General features: G+C 33.5%; 1 protein-coding gene across 3 annotated transcripts in view; it reads right to left on the reverse strand.

Moving 5' to 3' along the window:
* Window positions 1-5,637: 5,637 nt before the first annotated feature.
* LOC110033492 (dual specificity protein phosphatase PHS1) overlaps window positions 5,638-19,790 on the reverse strand; it is a 25,518-nt gene continuing 11,365 nt past the window's right edge. For all 3 annotated transcript variants that reach the window (XM_020737486.1, XM_020737488.1, XM_020737487.1), the window contains exons 5-12: window positions 9,974-10,193; window positions 9,626-9,802; window positions 9,392-9,552; window positions 8,226-9,303; window positions 7,784-7,930; window positions 6,851-7,078; window positions 6,285-6,442; window positions 5,638-6,198 (exon numbers count right to left, since the gene is read on the reverse strand). In XM_020737486.1, the coding sequence (XP_020593145.1) occupies window positions 5,838-6,198; window positions 6,285-6,442; window positions 6,851-7,078; window positions 7,784-7,930; window positions 8,226-9,303; window positions 9,392-9,552; window positions 9,626-9,802; window positions 9,974-10,193 (2,530 nt within the window). In that variant the 3' untranslated portion in view covers window positions 5,638-5,837. The remainder of the gene's footprint in view (window positions 6,199-6,284; window positions 6,443-6,850; window positions 7,079-7,783; window positions 7,931-8,225; window positions 9,304-9,391; window positions 9,553-9,625; window positions 9,803-9,973; window positions 10,194-19,790) is intronic.

The raw sequence follows: 19,790 nt of genomic DNA on the forward strand, positions 1-19,790 counted from the left end.
TGAAGTGATTACATATATATATATATATATATATTCCCTTCAATTTCTTATGAAAGTATTATGAGATAAATAGAGTGGAATAGCTCTCACATTAGGAAGGACATAAAATCAGCCATAACCCCGATAATAAAAGAAGGAAACAAGAATTATAACATACCAATAATTTTATATTCTAAATATAAAAAGTACAATAGAAGATACTAGAGAATATTCAACATGGATATCAATCATCTCCAACTTGCTTACAAGGAGTTCAAAATTAGGCGAAGAGTCATTTGGTGAAAATGTCATCAATTTGTTGATAAACGAGATAAATGGCATGCACATGACTCCACAATCAAGCTTCTCTTTTATGAAGTGTCAAACAATCTCCACATGCTTTGTGTGAATATGCTGCATTGGATTTTTTGAAATGTTGACGACAACTTTATTATCATAGTACAACTTCATTGGCATGTTTATCAAAATATGCATCTGGTTAAAAAATTTTCTTTAGCCATAACATCTCACACACTCCATTAGTCATAGTCTGATATTCTGCCTCAACACTACTCCTTGTCATCGCATTTTGTTTCTTATTTCTCCATGTAACCAGATACAAGTACAATATATAGATGTTGATCTTCCATTAAAAAATGAGTCTGCCCAATCTGCATAAACGTATGTCTATATTTTGTTGTGTGACATTTTGAAAGAGTAAGCCCTTGTATGGTGTACTTTTTATGTATCTGAGCATCCTATTAATTGTTTCAAGGTGTTTCTCATAGGATGAATCCATGAATTGATAAGACAAACTTACAACAAAAGCAATATATGATTTTGTATGTGACAAGTATATCAAATTTCCCACCAACTTTTGATATCGAGTTGTATTAACTAGGTCGCCCTCGTCTCCCAGTTTATGATTTGAATCAACTAGAACATCTACAAGCCTACAATCACTCATCTATGTTTCCTTTAGAAGATCAATAACATATTTATGTTGGGAAACTACCACAATCCCTTACTTCGATCTAGCACTCTCCATGCCAAGAAAATATCTGAAAGCCCCAAAGTCCTCAAGTCTAACAAACAGATGGAAGAAGTTTTCAACCGGTTCATTTCATAAACGTCGTCTCCCATGAGAATTATATCCACATAAACAATTAGTATGACTATATTCTCATCCTTGACATGCCTGAAAAATATTAAATGATCTTCTTACCCTTGAGTATATCTCTGACTTTAACAAATGGTGTAAAATTTTCAAACCATACTCTTGGTGACTGCTTCAACCTATATAGGAATTTTTTTAGTCTGCACACCTTTGTGCCAAACTTCTCGATGAATCCTAGAGGTACATTCATATACGCTTCTTCCTTCAAGTGCCAATTGAGGAAGCATTCTTTACATCCAACAGTTTTAGGGGTCACTCAAGATTAGTTGCAAGTAACAAAAGCATCCTTACCAAGTTTAGTTTTGCAACTAGAGCGGATGTCTACAGAAAATCAATTTCATATATCAGAGAAAATCCCTTAGCAACCAATTTAGCCTTGTGTTGTTCTAAAGAATCATCAAAATTGTACTTGATTGTAACTATCCATATGCATCTGAGGGCTATCTTTCCTCTAGGTAGATCAATCATTTCTCATCTTCCTTTTTTTCATGATCTTTCATCTCCTAAAAAACAACCTTCTTCCACTTGAGACTCTTAGAGCATTCTGCACAATTTTATGAATCACCATACACAATAATTGTGAGATAAAAGCATAGAAGGTGGGTGACAAGTGATCATATTACACATAATGGGACAATGGATGTTAAGTGCTAGACACATTAAACTAAGGATTTAAACTAGGCTAAAATTTGAAGACGAAGTGGGCTAAACATGAGATAAAGGATTAGTAAGGAAGTTATTTGGGTTTGTGGACTCTGGGTAGTGTAAAGATTCATAGACCATTTATTTTGAGTTGTCCTCTATCGTGATATAATATCACTGTTGTTGTTCTTTTTCCTGGATTCTTCATTGTCATGAGCATCAGGAGATGACACTGTAGGAAATTCAATATCTAAAAGACTCAACACACTCTCTCTTGATATAATCTCACTTGGATTTTTAGATTTGAACAACTGACGTTGAGGACATACTATTTTGGGAGTTTTTCGGTTTGAAGAAATGTTGAAGCTCAGTATGTGGATCTTTGTTTTGTTCTTACCCTTGAAATTCAAAAGGAAAAAAAAAAGGTTCTAATTCAAAAAAGGTGACATCCATAGTAACATAATTTTCGAACTAGGATGAAAGCATTGATAACTTTTTTTGTTATGAGCATAAATAATAAACACATTTTTTTGGCTCGTGGTTCGATTTTTCCTTGATTATGAATGTGAGTGAAAGCAGTACACCAAAATATCTTTAAAGATGAGGAACAAGAAAGCCGAATTTTTTAAAAACATCAAAAAGTGTTCTTAAGTTTAAAACCTTATTAGTTGTATTGTTTATGAGAAATGTAGCAGTAAGATTAATTTTACTCTAAATATATTTACACCTGATTGGCAAATAGTAAAGCCCGAACTACCTCCAATAAGAGCTTGATTTTCGTTTCTGCCAACACATGTCGTTGATAAGTATTAACAAAAGAGTTTGATGAATTATTCATTTTTCAGGAAAAAACTGACCCAAAGTCTTTTTGAAATACTCTCAGACATTATCACTTCATAATATTTGAATGGTTGTTTGAAATTGAGTTTATACTATGGTATAATTTTTTTTTAAAAAATTATTTATACATTAGATTTTTCTTTCATTAAATAATTCCAGTTTAATCTAGTGTGATCATCAATGAAAATCACAAACCATTTTTTCCCAGAGATTGTAAGGATTTAATAAGGACCCAAATATTACTCATATCAAAGTAAACAGTGTACTAGATTTGTATATTTATGGAGAAAATGATGTGCAGTGATGTCTAACAAACTGATACACTTCACATTGAAACAATAACTTTATTCTGAAATAATTTGGGAAACAAGTTTTTTTAAAAATAAAAACTAAAATGACTAAACCCATAATATCATAAGATAATTTCATCGTCTTTGGAAACATAAAAAGAATAAAAATAATAATATTTTGACATTATCTATTCGAGTCAAGTTTATATTCAAAACAATAGAGTTCATTTTTTTCTTTAGCTCTACAATCCTCCTTCCTATGGCCAATTCTTGAAACTTACAACAAAAAAGATAGAAGTTATCTTGACAATGATGATCAACATCAATTTTAGTAATAGACAACTAGACACGATAGAGTAGGAATATGAAGAACATCATGAAGGGTTAATGATGAGGGGAGTTTGAAAGTTCTTATCCCGACAATTGCTGAGAGAAAATCATCAACAATTTTGATATTTTTATAGTCTACACAATGTCCATATGAAGAAAATAATTTAGAACAATCCATCATCTGATCAGTTGCGCCATAGTCAATTATATATGGATCATGAAAATTAAGAATAACACAAACCAAAGCAGTGGCCAGGGAGTTAGCCTTTTATGGTTAAAAGCAAGATGGAGTCTAGGATAGTTTTGGAGATATAAATAATTTTTGTAAGTGCTTTAATTGCATATGGTAAAAGAGATTGCACACGAGTTCTTCAAAGGCTTGATAAGCTCGACCTTCATGCTTGGATTTTAATTTCTAATTTGCAGGTTATTCATAATGCTTCCAACATATTTCATTTGTGGGACATGATTTTTTTCAATGCTCACACCCGGATTTTTTTCCCTTTTTTATCAATATCAACCCTTTTTGATACAGAAGTCAAGTTCTCTTATTCAATATTACGAGACGATTCAATATTGTACAACATAATTTTACTTTTAGATTCTTCATGTCAACTTCAGAAAAGGTTTCTCGAATTGAGGGTAGAGATTTCCTACCAAGGATTCGACCTTGAACTTCATCTAAACACTTAATAAGTTCAGCTAAGAACATGTAGACCTAGTTTTTTTCCTCTAGTTTCTTGTGGCAAGCATAGTCAATTGCATTCTCTTAAATGTCATCATAAAATTGATCAAGTTCCTACCATAATGTTACCAACTCATTGCAAAACGTAGTAACATCATAGTACTTTTTGTTTGGATTTCCAAAGAAGAGTTTTCAACTCAAAAATTTGCCAAGAATTCTCCAAATATGAAAAGAGGTCTCAAACACCTTCCAAATATCTCAAGTTGTGCGAAGAAATAGATGTGTTTTTCCTATGATAGATTATATAGAGTTGATGAGTCAGCTCATAATCAGAGAATTTTCGGAATGCCATTTTTCAAATTTGGATAAACAGTAGTAGAGTTTGAAATTTCTCAGTTAATACCCATTTTTCTCTCTCTCACACCAATTGCCAATTTTATGGATTGAGCCCACTGGACACACAAGCTGTGCGAAATTCCTTTATGTTGCGATCTCGATCTCCGCTTCGAATAAAAAATGGTGTGAAACTTCAGTATGCAGCAATCTGTTCACTTTCCTGTGTAAACGACATGGAACTCCTTTATGTTGCGATCTTGATCGTTGTTTTCAATCAAGAATGGCATGAAACTCTTATATGACGTGATCCTTTTACTTCCCTGTACATGCTCGACGACTACAAAATAGGAACCAACAACCTCGAAGGACAAAAAAAAACGATGGATTGTTGTTGAGACGCTAATTTGAATCTACAGACAAGATAGAAAAGCACAAGCAGAGGTAGTGTCTTCGAAGGAGATGAAAGGTGGAGGAAGAAGACGCAGTGTAGGGCGAGCAATCATAGAAGCTTCACACAAGGGGATAGTCACGTTCTCACTAGTAGTGGGTGAAATCAGAGCGAGACAAAATCGCTTGCCACAACGAAACACCTAGACGACCTAGTAAGCGACACGAGAACTGGCTTCAAATGCAACCACTTAAAATCGAAGGAGATCACAAATAATAGGGCATTATCGGGCTAGTATGCTCGAAGACGAAGCAAGATGACACAAGCAACTTCAACCTCAGCTCGGGTTAGGTAACTTTTAGCGGCACTGATAACATGTGAATTTTGAACCTATATATATATATGTTCGTCTTCAATTTCTTATGAAGTGATTACAAGATAAATAGAAGGGGATGGGTCCGACATTAAAAAAGACATAAAACCACTCTAACTCCCCATGATAAAGGAAGAAAACAAGAATTATAATATATCAATAATTCTATATTCTAAATATAAAAGTACTAAAATAGAAGAGAGTAAAGAATATTTCAAAAATTTTAATAATAAGAAACTAAAATTTGAGGAGAAATCACTGAAAGATATCATCCACTTTTCATTTACTAATAATCAACGACAACTGTCACAACTCAGGTTCAATTACAGAAGTATTGAGAGAGAAATTGAGACAGACAGAGAAAGTGTGCTTTAAAAATAAAAAACGACAAAATTAATAACTCATTGAGTTTCCAATGTACATACATTAATGCATGCATCACACGCATGCGTTTTAAGCTTCCAAATGATGAAAACGAAGAGAAAAACACTGAATAAAAAAGAAGAAGTGCTTTTTAAACAGAAAGGAGGCAAACACAACATCTCATTAGATTTTAGGAAGAATGAAACCTGAATATATAAATGAATGCTTTTCAGAACTTACAATACTATCCCATTCATAACATCAAGTTGATTAATTATAAAAATCTAGAAAATCATAACAAATTAGTTGGACATCTAGATTTAGAAATAAAGGGAATAGTTATTAAGAAAAAAGTGGATAATATACATATTATTTGTTTAGATAGATAGTGGTCAGCCACTGCTCACAATTGGCTCTATGAATCCTCACAAAAATCAAAATTTAGGAGAAAGTGAACGAGACTTGCCTTGAATAGGGTTGTTAACAGGAGAGCTAATCTTAAGATCATCAAAAACCTTCAGAGCCTCTAAGGTCAAGCCACTGTCCACACTCCCTGAAGAGATCCTCCTATGAGACTTCTGCAGGTGAAGCTTCAGTGAACTTGTGCTCAGCCCTGCATTCTTCCCACAAATTGGGCACACCTTCATTACAGGTTTCTTGTGCTGCCAAACCATGGAAACCTTTCCATGAAGTCTCAGATCAAGCTCGAGCAATGCCTTGGCAAACCCATCATTTGGCTGTGCGCGTCTATGCATTTTCTTCAGCAGATTCCATGATTCTGATAAGTTAAGACCACTGAAAACCAAATACATCGAACTTTTGAGAAATGTAAAAGAAGAACAAGAGATTAGGAACTGAAAACATTAAAACAACCCCCCTACTTTCTCATCATTAAGTAGGCAAGAACTACTGTCGCACTTCGGCTTTTTCCTTCAAAACAATGAACCAGCACCTTTCCACCTGAATCGACGATGGTGGCGATGAAATCACAAGCCTCAGCAAAGAGACTGCTGATATCTTCTTCGTCACTGTCACTTATCTGTAATCATTTTTGTTTGCTTGGTTAACGATGATAATGAATAGATGGGCCACTACCGCGCAACTACTACAGCGTTTGTATAAAATGAATAGGAGTAAAGTATCAAAATAAACCCTCATTATTTTTATAAGCACATTTTAGTCACAATGTTTATAAAAATGTTAAATTAGTCCTTAAACTCTTTTAATGAAGGCTAAATTAATTCTCGTTGACGACCTTTTTATCCCATCTTAAAATAGTCTGGGGGCTAAATACACAATTTTATAAACTCTAGGACTAAAATAGCCCCCTTCAAAGAGTTGGGGATCATTTTGATACTTCTCTAAAATAAATAATAAGACCTAAATTTTCGTAGTTGTACAGAATTCAGTAACCAAAATGTTGAGAAGGAATGAAAAAAACACTTACAGAGAAGTTTTTGTATTCAAAAAATTCAGGATGCTGAGAATCTGATTGTCCAATTTCATTAAGACACAAGCAAATGATGTGTGTGATGCCCAAATATTGTAAAGTATGAACAGCCTTTGCAGCCAACGCCCCACCAATAAACAGATTATCTGTGACCTGAGAAGGCCGCTCCGTGTTCATGGCATCGGAGATCAAAGCCATCCTATCCAATATATGCTCAAGTCGAACCTGCAATAGCTCCTAAGATCAATATTCTAACAAGGGATTATAAATTATGAATAAGTTCGTCAACTGCTGCACAACAGCACAGTTCAATTGATACAAACTCAAAAAATTGGTGCTCACCTTTTATTGCGAAAGTGTTACCATACCTCCTAAGACAATCTTCCCAACATAGGTTAAGTTCGCTAAATAGTATCAGTGTCAGCTAGTATAGTTGATAATATCTTGAAAATTACTGTCAATGTCCTCAAGATTGAATCTCTCCCATATTAAATTTATGCATCGGCATTGAAATTTTTAGCAAAAAGATCTTTAAAATGGTTAGAGGAGATTACTTGGCGAACCCTAAATGCCAATTTTCTAGTTCTCTCCTTCCACCAAATCAAGCTTCGAAATTTTCTTTGTACTCCAAAAAACTTTAATTTTTCAAAAATCCCTGTTACAGCGTGACTCTAGACTGTTGCGCCAACATGCACAGCATTAGGAGCGGTATTTTATAAGGAATGAGCGTGAAACAAAGAGTGTCGTTAGGTTATTTTTTATTTTATTGTTTTAAATTTAAATTAACGGGAAGAAATAAAGCTTTTCCTTCTTAAAAAGTTTTGGGAAAACATGACGTCTAAGCAAACCAAATTATGACAGGCGATAGTTATTGGACTACTATTTTACTTTCAGCTTTGGTTATATAATATAAAAGCTAGTGGACATTACCTTTAATTCATAAGCATCAGTGACAATATTACTATCATTCCCATCAAAGAAACCTGCATTGAAATTATTTTCTAGGCAAAATTTAACGACGTCTATTCTCAGCATTTCAATCCACTGTTCCAAGTCCTTGTTAAATTCAGCATCAGCCTGCATGACAAGAAAGTTGAACAGATGAAGCTTGACAGAAATCACGGACGTGGAATAAAAAACTACTAATAAATGCAAACGAGAAAATTATTTTTCCCAAGAAAAAAATAAGATAGTTTTAGCAAAAGATTACCAGCAAATGTACGAACTTAAATTATACATTATGCAGGATAAAGATCTCCCTTAAATTCATGAACTTAAATCATTCATTATGAAACATAAATGCATTGAAATTATATAATTTATAGCAGAGCAAATTCTGTTCAGTGTTCAGTATTAGTTAGAAATTTTTTACCTTCACAAACTTCTGAAAATCTCGAAGCTTCATCGTCAATCGCAATCTATGGGACTGATCTCCGCTTCCTTTGAAATATTTACCACTCCAATTTCCTCGAGAACTCGAAGATGTCGACTCAGGACTTCCATAGTGCTCCGATTCTCCGCGGGGTGAAGACCTTGGGGTATTTCTACGAGTTTCTGAATCACAGGAATCTGCATGGCTCTCATTAGCAGAACGCTCCTTCCAAAGAGGATTGCTCGAGCCAAAATCTGATGAATGTGGAGAGCAATAGTGCCGGTACTCTTCCTTCTCAACGTCTTCAGAGCTTTTATTTACAATTGACAAGAAAATTCGAAAAAGGCCATCTAACTTCTGATTAAGAGTAAGGAGAAATATATAGAAGCTTTGCATGTCCATAAGGGCATCACGAAATCCACTTCGAAACTTTTGAACAACTGTCATCATGTTAGTATGTGAAAGAGAACAAAAATTAGAAGAACAAGGTAATATGGCATCGGCTTCTTCTAAGGCAGAAAATCCCAGTTTACCACCAGAAATTTCGTGTAATAGATTGGATGAGTAGTCTAAACAATTAAGCAAAAGCTCAACCAGCCTTGGATATTGCTCTTGATCTTTGGCACGTTTGCCTGTTGGAGGTCTGCGAGGAACTCCGGTATCAATAGCCACAACATGAAAGTTAGAATGTTGATGTGCATTGTTGGCTTGTTCTCCAATGGATATGTTACTTTTTTCATACAATTCATCGGAGCTCTGATATAAATGTTCTTGCATGTTGCTAGAGTTTACCTTCCTACTGTTCTGCAAAGATTTGACAACTGCTGGGTTATATCTTTTGAAAGGAAGACCAGTAATTTCATCAAGTGCATCCAATTTAGCTGAGTCTATTTTATCCACAAAAAGTAAATTTCCAGGATTACCACGCCACCCAAGCTGATTACAAGGAAGTCTGTCCTCATTTCTAATTATAAGATCCAAAAGTAGTATCCTACCAAGTGCGGCAGCCGTGCTTCCGGCTGCTTCAAGTGAGTTAAATGCCTGTGAATTCTTAAGAAGGGGTGATCCATGAACATAACTACAGATGAAGCAACAAAATATTATGATAAGCAATTTTTATTTCAGATAAATATTAAATCCTAAATAAACGCAAGTACAAATCTCACTTCATCAACAGGATACAGCGACTCATTTCTAGAGCTTCCAACAGCTCTGAGCATGTCATTTCTCCAATTTCATCACCAGCTGAAGCTGCACCACTACATGCCTTCTCTGCTGCATCTTTAATAATTTGCCATTCTGGGCTAAAATTGTGGACAACCCTAGCCTGAAATCTTGTAAGTAGTACTCATTGCATTGAGAGAAAATGAACCAATCAACGAAAGGAAAAAAAAACACACCTGAGGGGTTCGTACTCCAAGCCACCTAGCGAACTCATAACCTAAGCATTCTGAAAGTGTGGTCAACCTTGAAGATGTTATCTTTATAACTGCTGCTGCTTCTTTTGGTAAAAGAATGCTATCCTCGGGTTTGTTGAACAAAGCAAAAAAAACAACTCCCCCAGAGTTTACAGTCACCTGCAGCAAGACAACACCACAAAAGTTACTTAAACTAAATCTAATAAAAATAATCCAGACATTACAACAAAATAACCTAGTTGTTTTAGGACACCTTTGTGAAATTAACCAATTAGAAAGCCCTATATGAAATATGGTGAGTACAAAAATAAGGGTTGTACATTAAGTAACCTCTAAAGCTTTGTTCAATTCATCTTCAGAATTATCATTACTGCTAGTATGTTCAGTATGATGTAAAGATGAAAGACAACTCCATGTCACAGCACCTGAGTCAACGTTCATTGTTGCAGCATTTCCAAGTCTTTCCCACAAGCTCCTTTCTGGAGCTTGTTCCAAAAGAAACGACTTATCAGCAAAATCCAAAAGTTCTTCAGAAATTAGTTCTGTGACACTGCAGCAAAAATTTTCATAAACAAGTCAATAAGAAATTGAATTTTTAGACACTATCTAGCAAAAGCAGGTTATATGTATGTATGAAAATTGTATATTCTACAACACAACAATTAAAAATGACACCAAACCAAACTATATATTTAAAAAAAATTTATGAGTTTACGAGTAGATGAATAATCTTTTGAATATTTTAAGACATTCAAACTTGAGGTAAGGGCAATTTTAACCAACTACTCTCAGCTATGTACACAAATGACCATTTGCAGCTCAATGACTTATTATGAAAGTGGTAGTTCATGTGGTCATTCCATGAGCTAACAAGTTAGAAAACAACTAAGCCCCACACCTCCCGTACCCTTGTAAGTGGTGGAATGGTGTCGGTGCAGATTAAGAGATTTTTAGCTCAGCAGAGTACGCTTAATATGGTCCATCCAACATTTAAATTATTGATGTTTAATCCGCATGTGTTGAGAGCATGAACAACAAGGGTTTAATGAATAACAATAGGATTATTTTGCCAAAACAACTTAATCAATTTTATCATCTAATAATGGTCATTGTTTGCTAGTGGAAAAACAAGCTCTTATTGGGTCATATTCATATTATGAAAACTTGTACATTTCTTTTATGCAACAGCTTTTAGTTTCTATTACAAAAATGTGGTATGGATCAACTGCGCAAGAATCCCCAATGAAACTCAAGTCAATTGATCTTCAATAACACATTAAAATTACACAGACAAAGTTTCATCAAACTTTTCAACAATTTCATTGGTATTATGCTTACAGAAAACATGAATATTATATATAGAAATGTTAAATACACTATTACTCTATCTTTAACAAAAAAAATATTGTACTTGCTCTGATTATCTAGTTATTCAAGCATAGAAAATTTAATTAATGTAAGCAATAATAATATCAAGAATAAAGAATGTGTATCTCATTATCGGTCATTCTTTAGCTTTCATGCCTGAAGCAGCCAAATTAAAAGCCAAAAGTTACAAAAATTCGAGTAAATTTGATCTCTAACTAGATTTAATCACCAAGAAAAAGAATAGTAGCTTTGTTGCCCATTTCAAGAGCCTCAATAACAATATATTCAAACTGGAGAATGAAAGAAATATCTTACCTTTTAATCTAGTGGCTTATTTTTTCTCTCTATCTAATTCAATTTCAAGCACTTTATGCATTCACTAACTTAAGATTTTATATTAAATGTGCAAACACCAAGGTACATTCCATTAACTATGCATTCATGAAGATCCAAAATGAGAAGTGAATCACTACATGAAATTTTGATTCTTATAATAAACCCTTTTTGTAAAAAATTTCTCAAGCTTGTTAGATTCATGAACACAAACTTCCTTTCTTCCTTGGTTATCTCCAACTATATCAAGTGAACTTTCCATAATTGTAAATCCCAGATTAAAGAATTGATTTAGGTTGTAAATGGCCAAGATCTAATAGAATCATGTAATTACTTTGAGAGATTTGGGAAGATCTTATGTAATTTGAATGTGATTATATATACTTTTCCTAAACCATGTATAATCCAATCTATAAGTAACCCTTTTGGAAAACCCCATAAGTACCTCAAGCTAGAACAATAAACTGAGAAAGAAGTAGAGAAAATATTGTGTGTGGTTCTAGTGATAGCAAAGAAGACAGATTAAATGCTTCTTGTGTGCTTACAATTTGAGAGAGAGGACAAAGGAGTTGGTGTGAAACCCAGTCATAAACATCGAGATGTATCTTGGTGTAAAGGTTGAGATTTTATCAGAAACCTCAAAGTTAAGCATGCTTGAAAACATTCTCTGGATGAGTGACCTCCTAGGAAGTTACACTAATGAGACAAACAAACTATTAAGCCAAAGCAGACAATATATCCATGGTTGAGAGTTTGGTCTATTACAAATGATCTCATAGCACTACACAAGTATGAGAATGTGAAAAAAGTGCTATACAAAATAAAGTGCTATGTCATAGGAGTCGCATCTTGAATCTGTAGGGCTCACATCTAAAATCCTATCTATTTTGTGAACAATTCTTGGTTAAAAGCAATGATGAGGATGTCATTTGTTTATGTGGAGTAGATTGTGAGACCCATCAAGTAAAATGAAGTTGAACTCTTAACCATTAAGATGTGTAGGGCTCACATCTAAAATCCTATCTGTTTTGTGAACAATTCTTGGTTAAAAGCAATGATGAGGATGTCATTTGTTTATGTGGAGTAGATTGTGAGACCGCTCAAGTAAAATGAAGTTGAACTCTTAATCATTAAGATGTTTTTATGGTTAGAGTTTCAACAATAGCTATAAAGTTACGTTTGCTCGTATGAGAGCACTCTTAAGATAGGTGGCCTCCCCGGAGGTTACACCAATTGGGCAGAGCAACGAGGTCATTAAGCCAAAACAGACAATGTCTCGATCGATGAGAGCTCGGAATGTTACAATCGGCATTTTCCATGACAATGCAAGAGAGGAGACAACCGTCTGCATTCTACCAGCATTCTTCAACTTTGATACTCACGATAGCATTTTAACCTCCATCTAAGTTCTTGCAAGAACATATCAATTATTTGCATTCATCTCTATAGATTTCTCCTTCATCATTTGATTTTTCAATAACATCAATGGTTTCATGTCCTTCATAGTAGTAAGCGATATTTCTCAATACACCATTTTTTAATGATAAAAGAATTAATTGAATTTTGGGTAGCCACGCACAGGGGGGAGCTTACAGCCAAATAAATCTTGGGTCTCTATGTTTCTATATTTTTTTGTGATTAATTCCTCATCTTCATGTTTTTACTCATTATTATTGTCCTAACAAATCATATCGAAGCTTTTGGTAAAACAATTTCTCATATCTTAATAATAGGAGACGACAAGGTTACAATCAACCTTTTTTATGGCTGAAATTTTGGCTATCGGAATATGAAAATGATTTTTAAAAAAGAAGAGAGGGTTATGATCAAGATCTTTGATGGCTGTGATTTTGACTATTGGAATAAGAAGATGAATCATACCTATACGAAAACAAAGCTTCATCCCCCTCTACGAACGATAAAGCGTTACCTCTGAGATCAAAATGAAACTCTACACTAACAAACAAGATAGCATTCTTATCATTTAATATTTTAATATCCCAAAAATTTAGGATATGTTTGGGGCAGCTGCAGTTTATTTATAATCTGTTTATTTGCAAATTACTTTGACAATCTGATAATCTGCATATTATCCTGATAAGTTGATTGGTTGTTTGGGGAAGCTTATTTCTAAATAAATGATCATTCTGCCCATGTTAAGTAATGTTGTTCGAAAAATGACTGTCTGAGTAATATAATTGATACAACATAAGCAGAAAGTCAAAACATAAGAGTTTTCAAAAAAAAGATACAGTCCTCACTTACGCGTGAGTATCAAAATTGATAAAAAAAAGAGAAAAATAATTACAAATACAATTAAAATTATTAAAATGTTGATTTTAAAACCCAATACCTATAGGCAATTCCATAATATGCATAAATTTATTGGTATCGAGCAAGCATAAACTTCTCCAATACATAATTCTTCCCTAACTACCTCATTGATGCGTATAGGCAATATCAAAAACATTCTTTTGACAAAGCAGCTAACAGGAATTAATCCAAGATATGCGTATTCAAGTACTCCAACGCAGCTAAATGATTCTACCTCAAAACAATTCCTTTAAAACACATTCAAATAGCCAGATGACCTCAAAAAAATTCCTTTAAAACACATTCAAATAGCCAATACATCTGGCTTTAAACAGGTAATCAAGTATTCCCATGTTAGCTAACAAGAGCTCATCAAAACAAGCACTCGAGTAAACTAGAGAAATTAAGAAGAAGCACCTAAAACTCTTATGCATTTACACCTAAAACTCAAATTTGCATATCTAACACCTACAATCATATGCAAAAGCTTTACATACAAATCAACCGATTTTTATGCATTTACACATGAAACACCTAAAACTCTGCCTCCAATTCATGCTTCGACATATAGAAATTATTTAAATAGATAGATTGAAATAGATATGGGACAGCAAGTGAGCCATAAAATTCCAGAAACAAAAGTTGATGACATAAAAAGAAGCTCTAAACATCAACTTAAGAACAAGCACAACTCCAAACTGCACTGCAATCATCCAACAAGAACAGCTCATTCCAACATGTTTCAGCCAAGCCCAATTGCACTGCAAGCATAGCTTCCTCTCTTGGCAATTCCAACCAAAGAAACATAATAAAATGCCAAGACAGAAACCCCAAGCCATAAAAATGCAAATCCTAAAGAATTGTGGAGAAAAATCTAAGAAGAGGAGAAGGAACATATTAAATGCCAAACGCATTCTCAAAAAATGAGAAAATTTCATACAGCTAATCAATCGAAAGCCCAGCATCACCCAACGAAATCCAACTGAAGGAGCACGAAATAACGAAAATCATTCCATTCAATACTAACAGATTGACCGTTAGGAGGGGGCTTAGAGAGGATTTAAGGCACATGAGAGGCGAAGGAGCAGTGAGGAGTCAAATCGAGCACGAGAGCTCGAGAGGCGAAGGATGCAAAATCGCATTAGAGCAGACGAGAGAAAGGGAGGCCAGCTAAAACGGAGCTACCGAACGTGGGTCGCGGCTTCAATCCCGCGGTCGCATATATTAAAGAAATAACAGCAACGTTACGAAAACACCACCCAAACACTTTAAATAACGCGTAGGCGGCATTTCGAAAATAACGCCGCACCAAATAAGCGCCCCCAAACGGGCCCTTAATGGCTTGAACTAGATTCTTATCAATGTCTCATAATTATGTGTTTTGAATATGTAATAATCCTTAATTAACATGTAAGAAGAAAAATAATATTTGAGTTTATTGCAGGAATCAATAATAACTTTGATCAATTTCAAGTCCAAATCTTATGTGGAGAAAATTTAAATTATCTAAATGAGTTTTTCTCTCTTCAACAAGCTTTAGAAGAATAAAAATTGTATATTCAATCATCTTATATCTGAAACATCTGTCATGACAATCACTAAACTTAAGAGATTTTTGCCATATTTTTTTATTCTAAAAAAGAACAAAATCCTTCTCCCCAAAGTAATCTTCGGTGAAACTATTGTTAGAAGAAAGGGCATACCAAAATAATAAAATAAATAAAATGGTGGAAACTTCATCAAAAACATGAAGGTTGTGATGGAAACAAAGAGACTAGGAAATGTCAATTTTGCCTTGTGAAAATATATGAACTTATCTCGAAAGAAATTGACAAACTAAGCAATCTCTTAAGTACTTGGGAGAAGCCATCAGGATAATGCTCTCTTACTCAAAGTTGCATGACTTCCAACTTCTATGTCTTTAGTGCCTCAAAGACACATTAATAAATATGAATTTTCAATTCCGATGTCATCGAACACATTGCAAACATTGACATTATCTTTCAAATCTACAAACCCTGTCCTAGTAGTACAAAAATAAAAGTGGCAGATAGTTCCTTAAAACTGTTACGAGATAAAAATAATATCGCAATATTATTCAATTTTACCCTCAATAACTTATTACATGTTCATTGCCATACAATTCATTTTGTCAATTCATAAAATTTCTAAAGATCGTGACTACAAAATCACCTCCTTTTACTAATTATTATATATTTCAAGATCACACCATGGAGGAATGATTGGGCAAACAAAAAAGAATGACTCGAGATACGGAATCAATTATGTTACTTTTTACCAACGATACCAACATAGTCTGTGAACATCATTATAGACTAGGGCATTCCTCTCTTAAATTGTTTTCAATACATATTTCCTTATTCTTTTATGAATGTAACAAATAAATATTTTCATTGTGAGATTTGCGAGCGTGCAAACAAAATCCTATTATCTTTTCTAAAAGTAAATATATATCTACTCATTTTGTTTTAATTCACTCCGATGTTTGAAAACCTTTTAATATCCTCAATCTTTCTAGTGTTATGAGATTTCTCACATTCAGTGATAATTGCATTCAAATAACTTGAATATATCTTATTAAATAAAAATCTAATGTTAGCATTATCCACCCCATCTTAATTGCTATGATAAAAAAATCAATTCAATATAAATATTAAAATATTTAGAATTTATTATGTTATTTAGGATTTATTATGCCCGTATTTACTTTAATCACACATTTTCATACTTCTTTCATGAACAAGATATCATCCATCAATTCCCATGTCCTGACACACCACAACAATATGGAGTGGTAGAAAAGAAAATATGTTATTTTTTAAAAGTCACTAAGACTCTTCTCCTATTGAATCAAGCATCAAGATGACCTTGAGGAAAAGTTATTTCACCTATCACCCAACATAATTAATATACCCTTAAAAGCGATTGACTCCAAAAGTCCATTAAATTACATACAATTTTTTCCCCACAAATCCATCCTTCTCAAGGTTTCCTCGAAAATCTTTGAATGCATTATTCAGATACACAAACAATATAAAGAAAAATTGGATCCAAATGCTCTTATGTCTTAATTGGGTATTCTTGTACTCAGAAAAAAGTACAAATGTTATCATATCACCATAAAAAGTTTCCTTGCTTCATAGATGTCACTTTTGATTAAAAATAAAAAATTAAACTCGTATTTAGGGGGAGAATATTTAATTTAATAAGTTTTGATGAAATTTCCATCTTTAATCATAACATCCCTATAACCCAAAATCCAACAAATCCAAACATTGTACTTCAAATCTATATACAAAGAAATAAGCTCAGCCAAAATATTCAACAAACTAAAGACTCTGAACTATTATCAAATAACAAATAACCACTCCTTTATATTCCCTCTCAACTCAAATCCTTTCAAAAATTTTCCCCTGCACATAAGACTTTTCTCACATTATCAACTCCAGTTCCATTATAATACCACAAACCTTATTTGAAACAGTAAAAAATGAAAATTCAAATGAGATCATGTGTTAAAATTGGGAGATTGTGGGCATACCAAAAAAGAAAAAATTGTGCTTGAAAACAAATTTTTCTATAAAATGTAAAGTAGATGAGAATCTAGAATATATAATTCAAAATAAATAGTTAAATATTACACTCAATCATATAAAATTGATTATAAAAAATGTTTGCTCACATTACAAAAATGAATACAATACACATTCTAATTTCTCTAGTTGCGAAATTTGGATGATTCATATAACAATGTGTGGGATGTCAAAAAAAAGGCCTATATAGATCCACTACTAGAATTCAATTGTACTTTCAGAAATAATAAGTTGTGTAAATAAAAAATTGCACCATATAGACTGAAATCTTGGTTGGTAGATTCATAAAAACTATATAGAAGTTTGATAAAGAAAAAGCCAATGAGAATATACATTCTTCATAAAGTACTCATATGATGGAAAAATTTTAATTATCATTATATATTGTTGGCATCAGTTATAGATGTCACATAAGCAGGATGTCCGTTTAAGGATACAAAACTATGCTTAGTTTCGTGTCATCCAATACATCCTATCGAACCTCCTGGTACGTGCCATGAGCACCAAACCAGGACCGATACCTATTTTGCCTTACCCGGGAAAATTCAACGTGAGCTACAACTAGCCCTAAGTCCGAGCGTGTTTTACGTCTATTTTGATGTTGAGAGACCCAACTTCATTGAGTCGGAGACTTCTGAGGCCAAAGGTAGTTACCGAGATCTCCCACACACATTTTGGGAAAATTCGGGCTCGAATCTATTTTTACCCCCAAGGGGGTCCGGGATGCCTGCCGACAATTTCAAACTCCTCAAATGTTCGCTTTGAGTTACAGGGTCGTATTCTAGCAATGTGCAACTTTCCGTGGTTTACGAATCAGCAGTGACCTTTCTATGATCATTTGGGCTGGCGCCAACAAACGTGCAATCACAGCTACAAAAAAGAGGAGCAATATAATAATTTATATACTAACCTCTTTCTGCAGGTGTCGCGTAGCTCCTCTCACCAGACATATCTCAGACACGTTGCATATAAATAACTTTTCGTGCTAACATGTTTTTGTGCAGGTCGAGTCCTTTTTTTAAACGGTCTGTAGGGAGTTTAAAAGAACAATCTGTGACGCTAAAAATTCTGTTTTTAATGATTTTTATAATATATAGGATATTAAGGAGGGTGAAAAATATATGTATAAACTAGCCAAACAAAGAGAAAAGAAAAGTAAATATTTAACTCAAGTAAAGTGTATTAAAGATGAAAATCAAAAAGTTTTTTTCTTAGAAAAAGTTATTTAGCATAGGTGGGTGAGTTATTTTAATAATTTTTTTAATGAAGTTTCTGAAAATACGATCGACTTTAGTGATCTTAATATTGTAAATAATAATTAAACTTTTCATTTTACCGTCGCATTAGTAAAAAAGAAGTTGATGAGACTTTAAAGAAAACAAAGGGTGGAAAATCTGTGGACTTGATGATATCCCAATTGAAGTGTGGAAATATTTAGGAGATTTGAGAGTTTCTTAGCTTACTAAACTCTTTAATATTATTTTAAAAATTAAAAAGATGTCTGAGGAGTGGAGAAAGAGTATTTTGGTCCCCATTTTTAAGAATAAAGGGGATGCAAAAGAGTGTGCAAAGTATAGAGAAATTAAGTTGATGTGTCATACTTTAAAGTTTTGGGAGAGGGAAATTTAACATAGGTTATGACGCATTACAAAGATTTCTCATAATCAATTTAGCAGGTCTACTATGGAAGCTATACATTTATTGAGAGGTTTGATGGAGAAGTTCAGAGATAATAAGGAGAATCTACATTTGATTTTTATTGATTTAGAAAAAGCTTACGATAAGGTTCCAAGAGATATCCTTTGGAGAGTTCTCGATAAGAAATGTGTTGATATGACTTATATTCAAGTCATTAAAGATATGTATACTAGAGTTTTTACTTGTGTTCAAACTGAAGGAGGATTGATCAAATATTTTCCTATTTTGTTGGATTAAAAAAACAGGGATCGACTTTAAGCTCATATCTTTTTGTTTTCGTTATGGATAGTCTTACTGGACATCTATAGAAGGATGTACCTTGGTGTATGCTTTTTGCTGATGATATCCTTCTCTTAGATAAAACGAGAGAAAAAGCCCAGGAAAAACTTGAATTATGGATGTTTACATTGGAGTGTAAAGGCCTTCATTTAAGTAGAACTAAAACTGAATATATGAAATGTAATTTTAGTATTAATAGCTCAAGTAATAGAAGTGTGACTTTGGGTGATCAAATTATTAAAAGGTGTGAACGATTTAAATATCTTGGGTCCGTTGTTCAAAGCGATGGTGATATAGATGGGGATGTTAATAGTAGAGGTCAAGTTGGTTGGTTGAAGTGGAGGAATGTTTCAAGCCTTTTATGTGATAGAAAAGTACCGATTAAACTGAAAGAAAAATTTTATAAGACGGTGGTGAGACCTGCAATGCTCAATGGTGTTGAATGTTGGCCTTTAAAAGAGAAGCATAATAATAATTTAAGTGTTGCCCAGATGAGAATGATTAGGTGGATGAGTGGCTTTACACTTAGAGAAAAATGCGAA

Source organism: Phalaenopsis equestris, unplaced genomic scaffold (genome assembly GCF_001263595.1).
Source record: "Phalaenopsis equestris unplaced genomic scaffold, ASM126359v1 Scaffold001196, whole genome shotgun sequence".
NCBI lineage: Eukaryota > Viridiplantae > Streptophyta > Magnoliopsida > Asparagales > Orchidaceae > Phalaenopsis > Phalaenopsis equestris.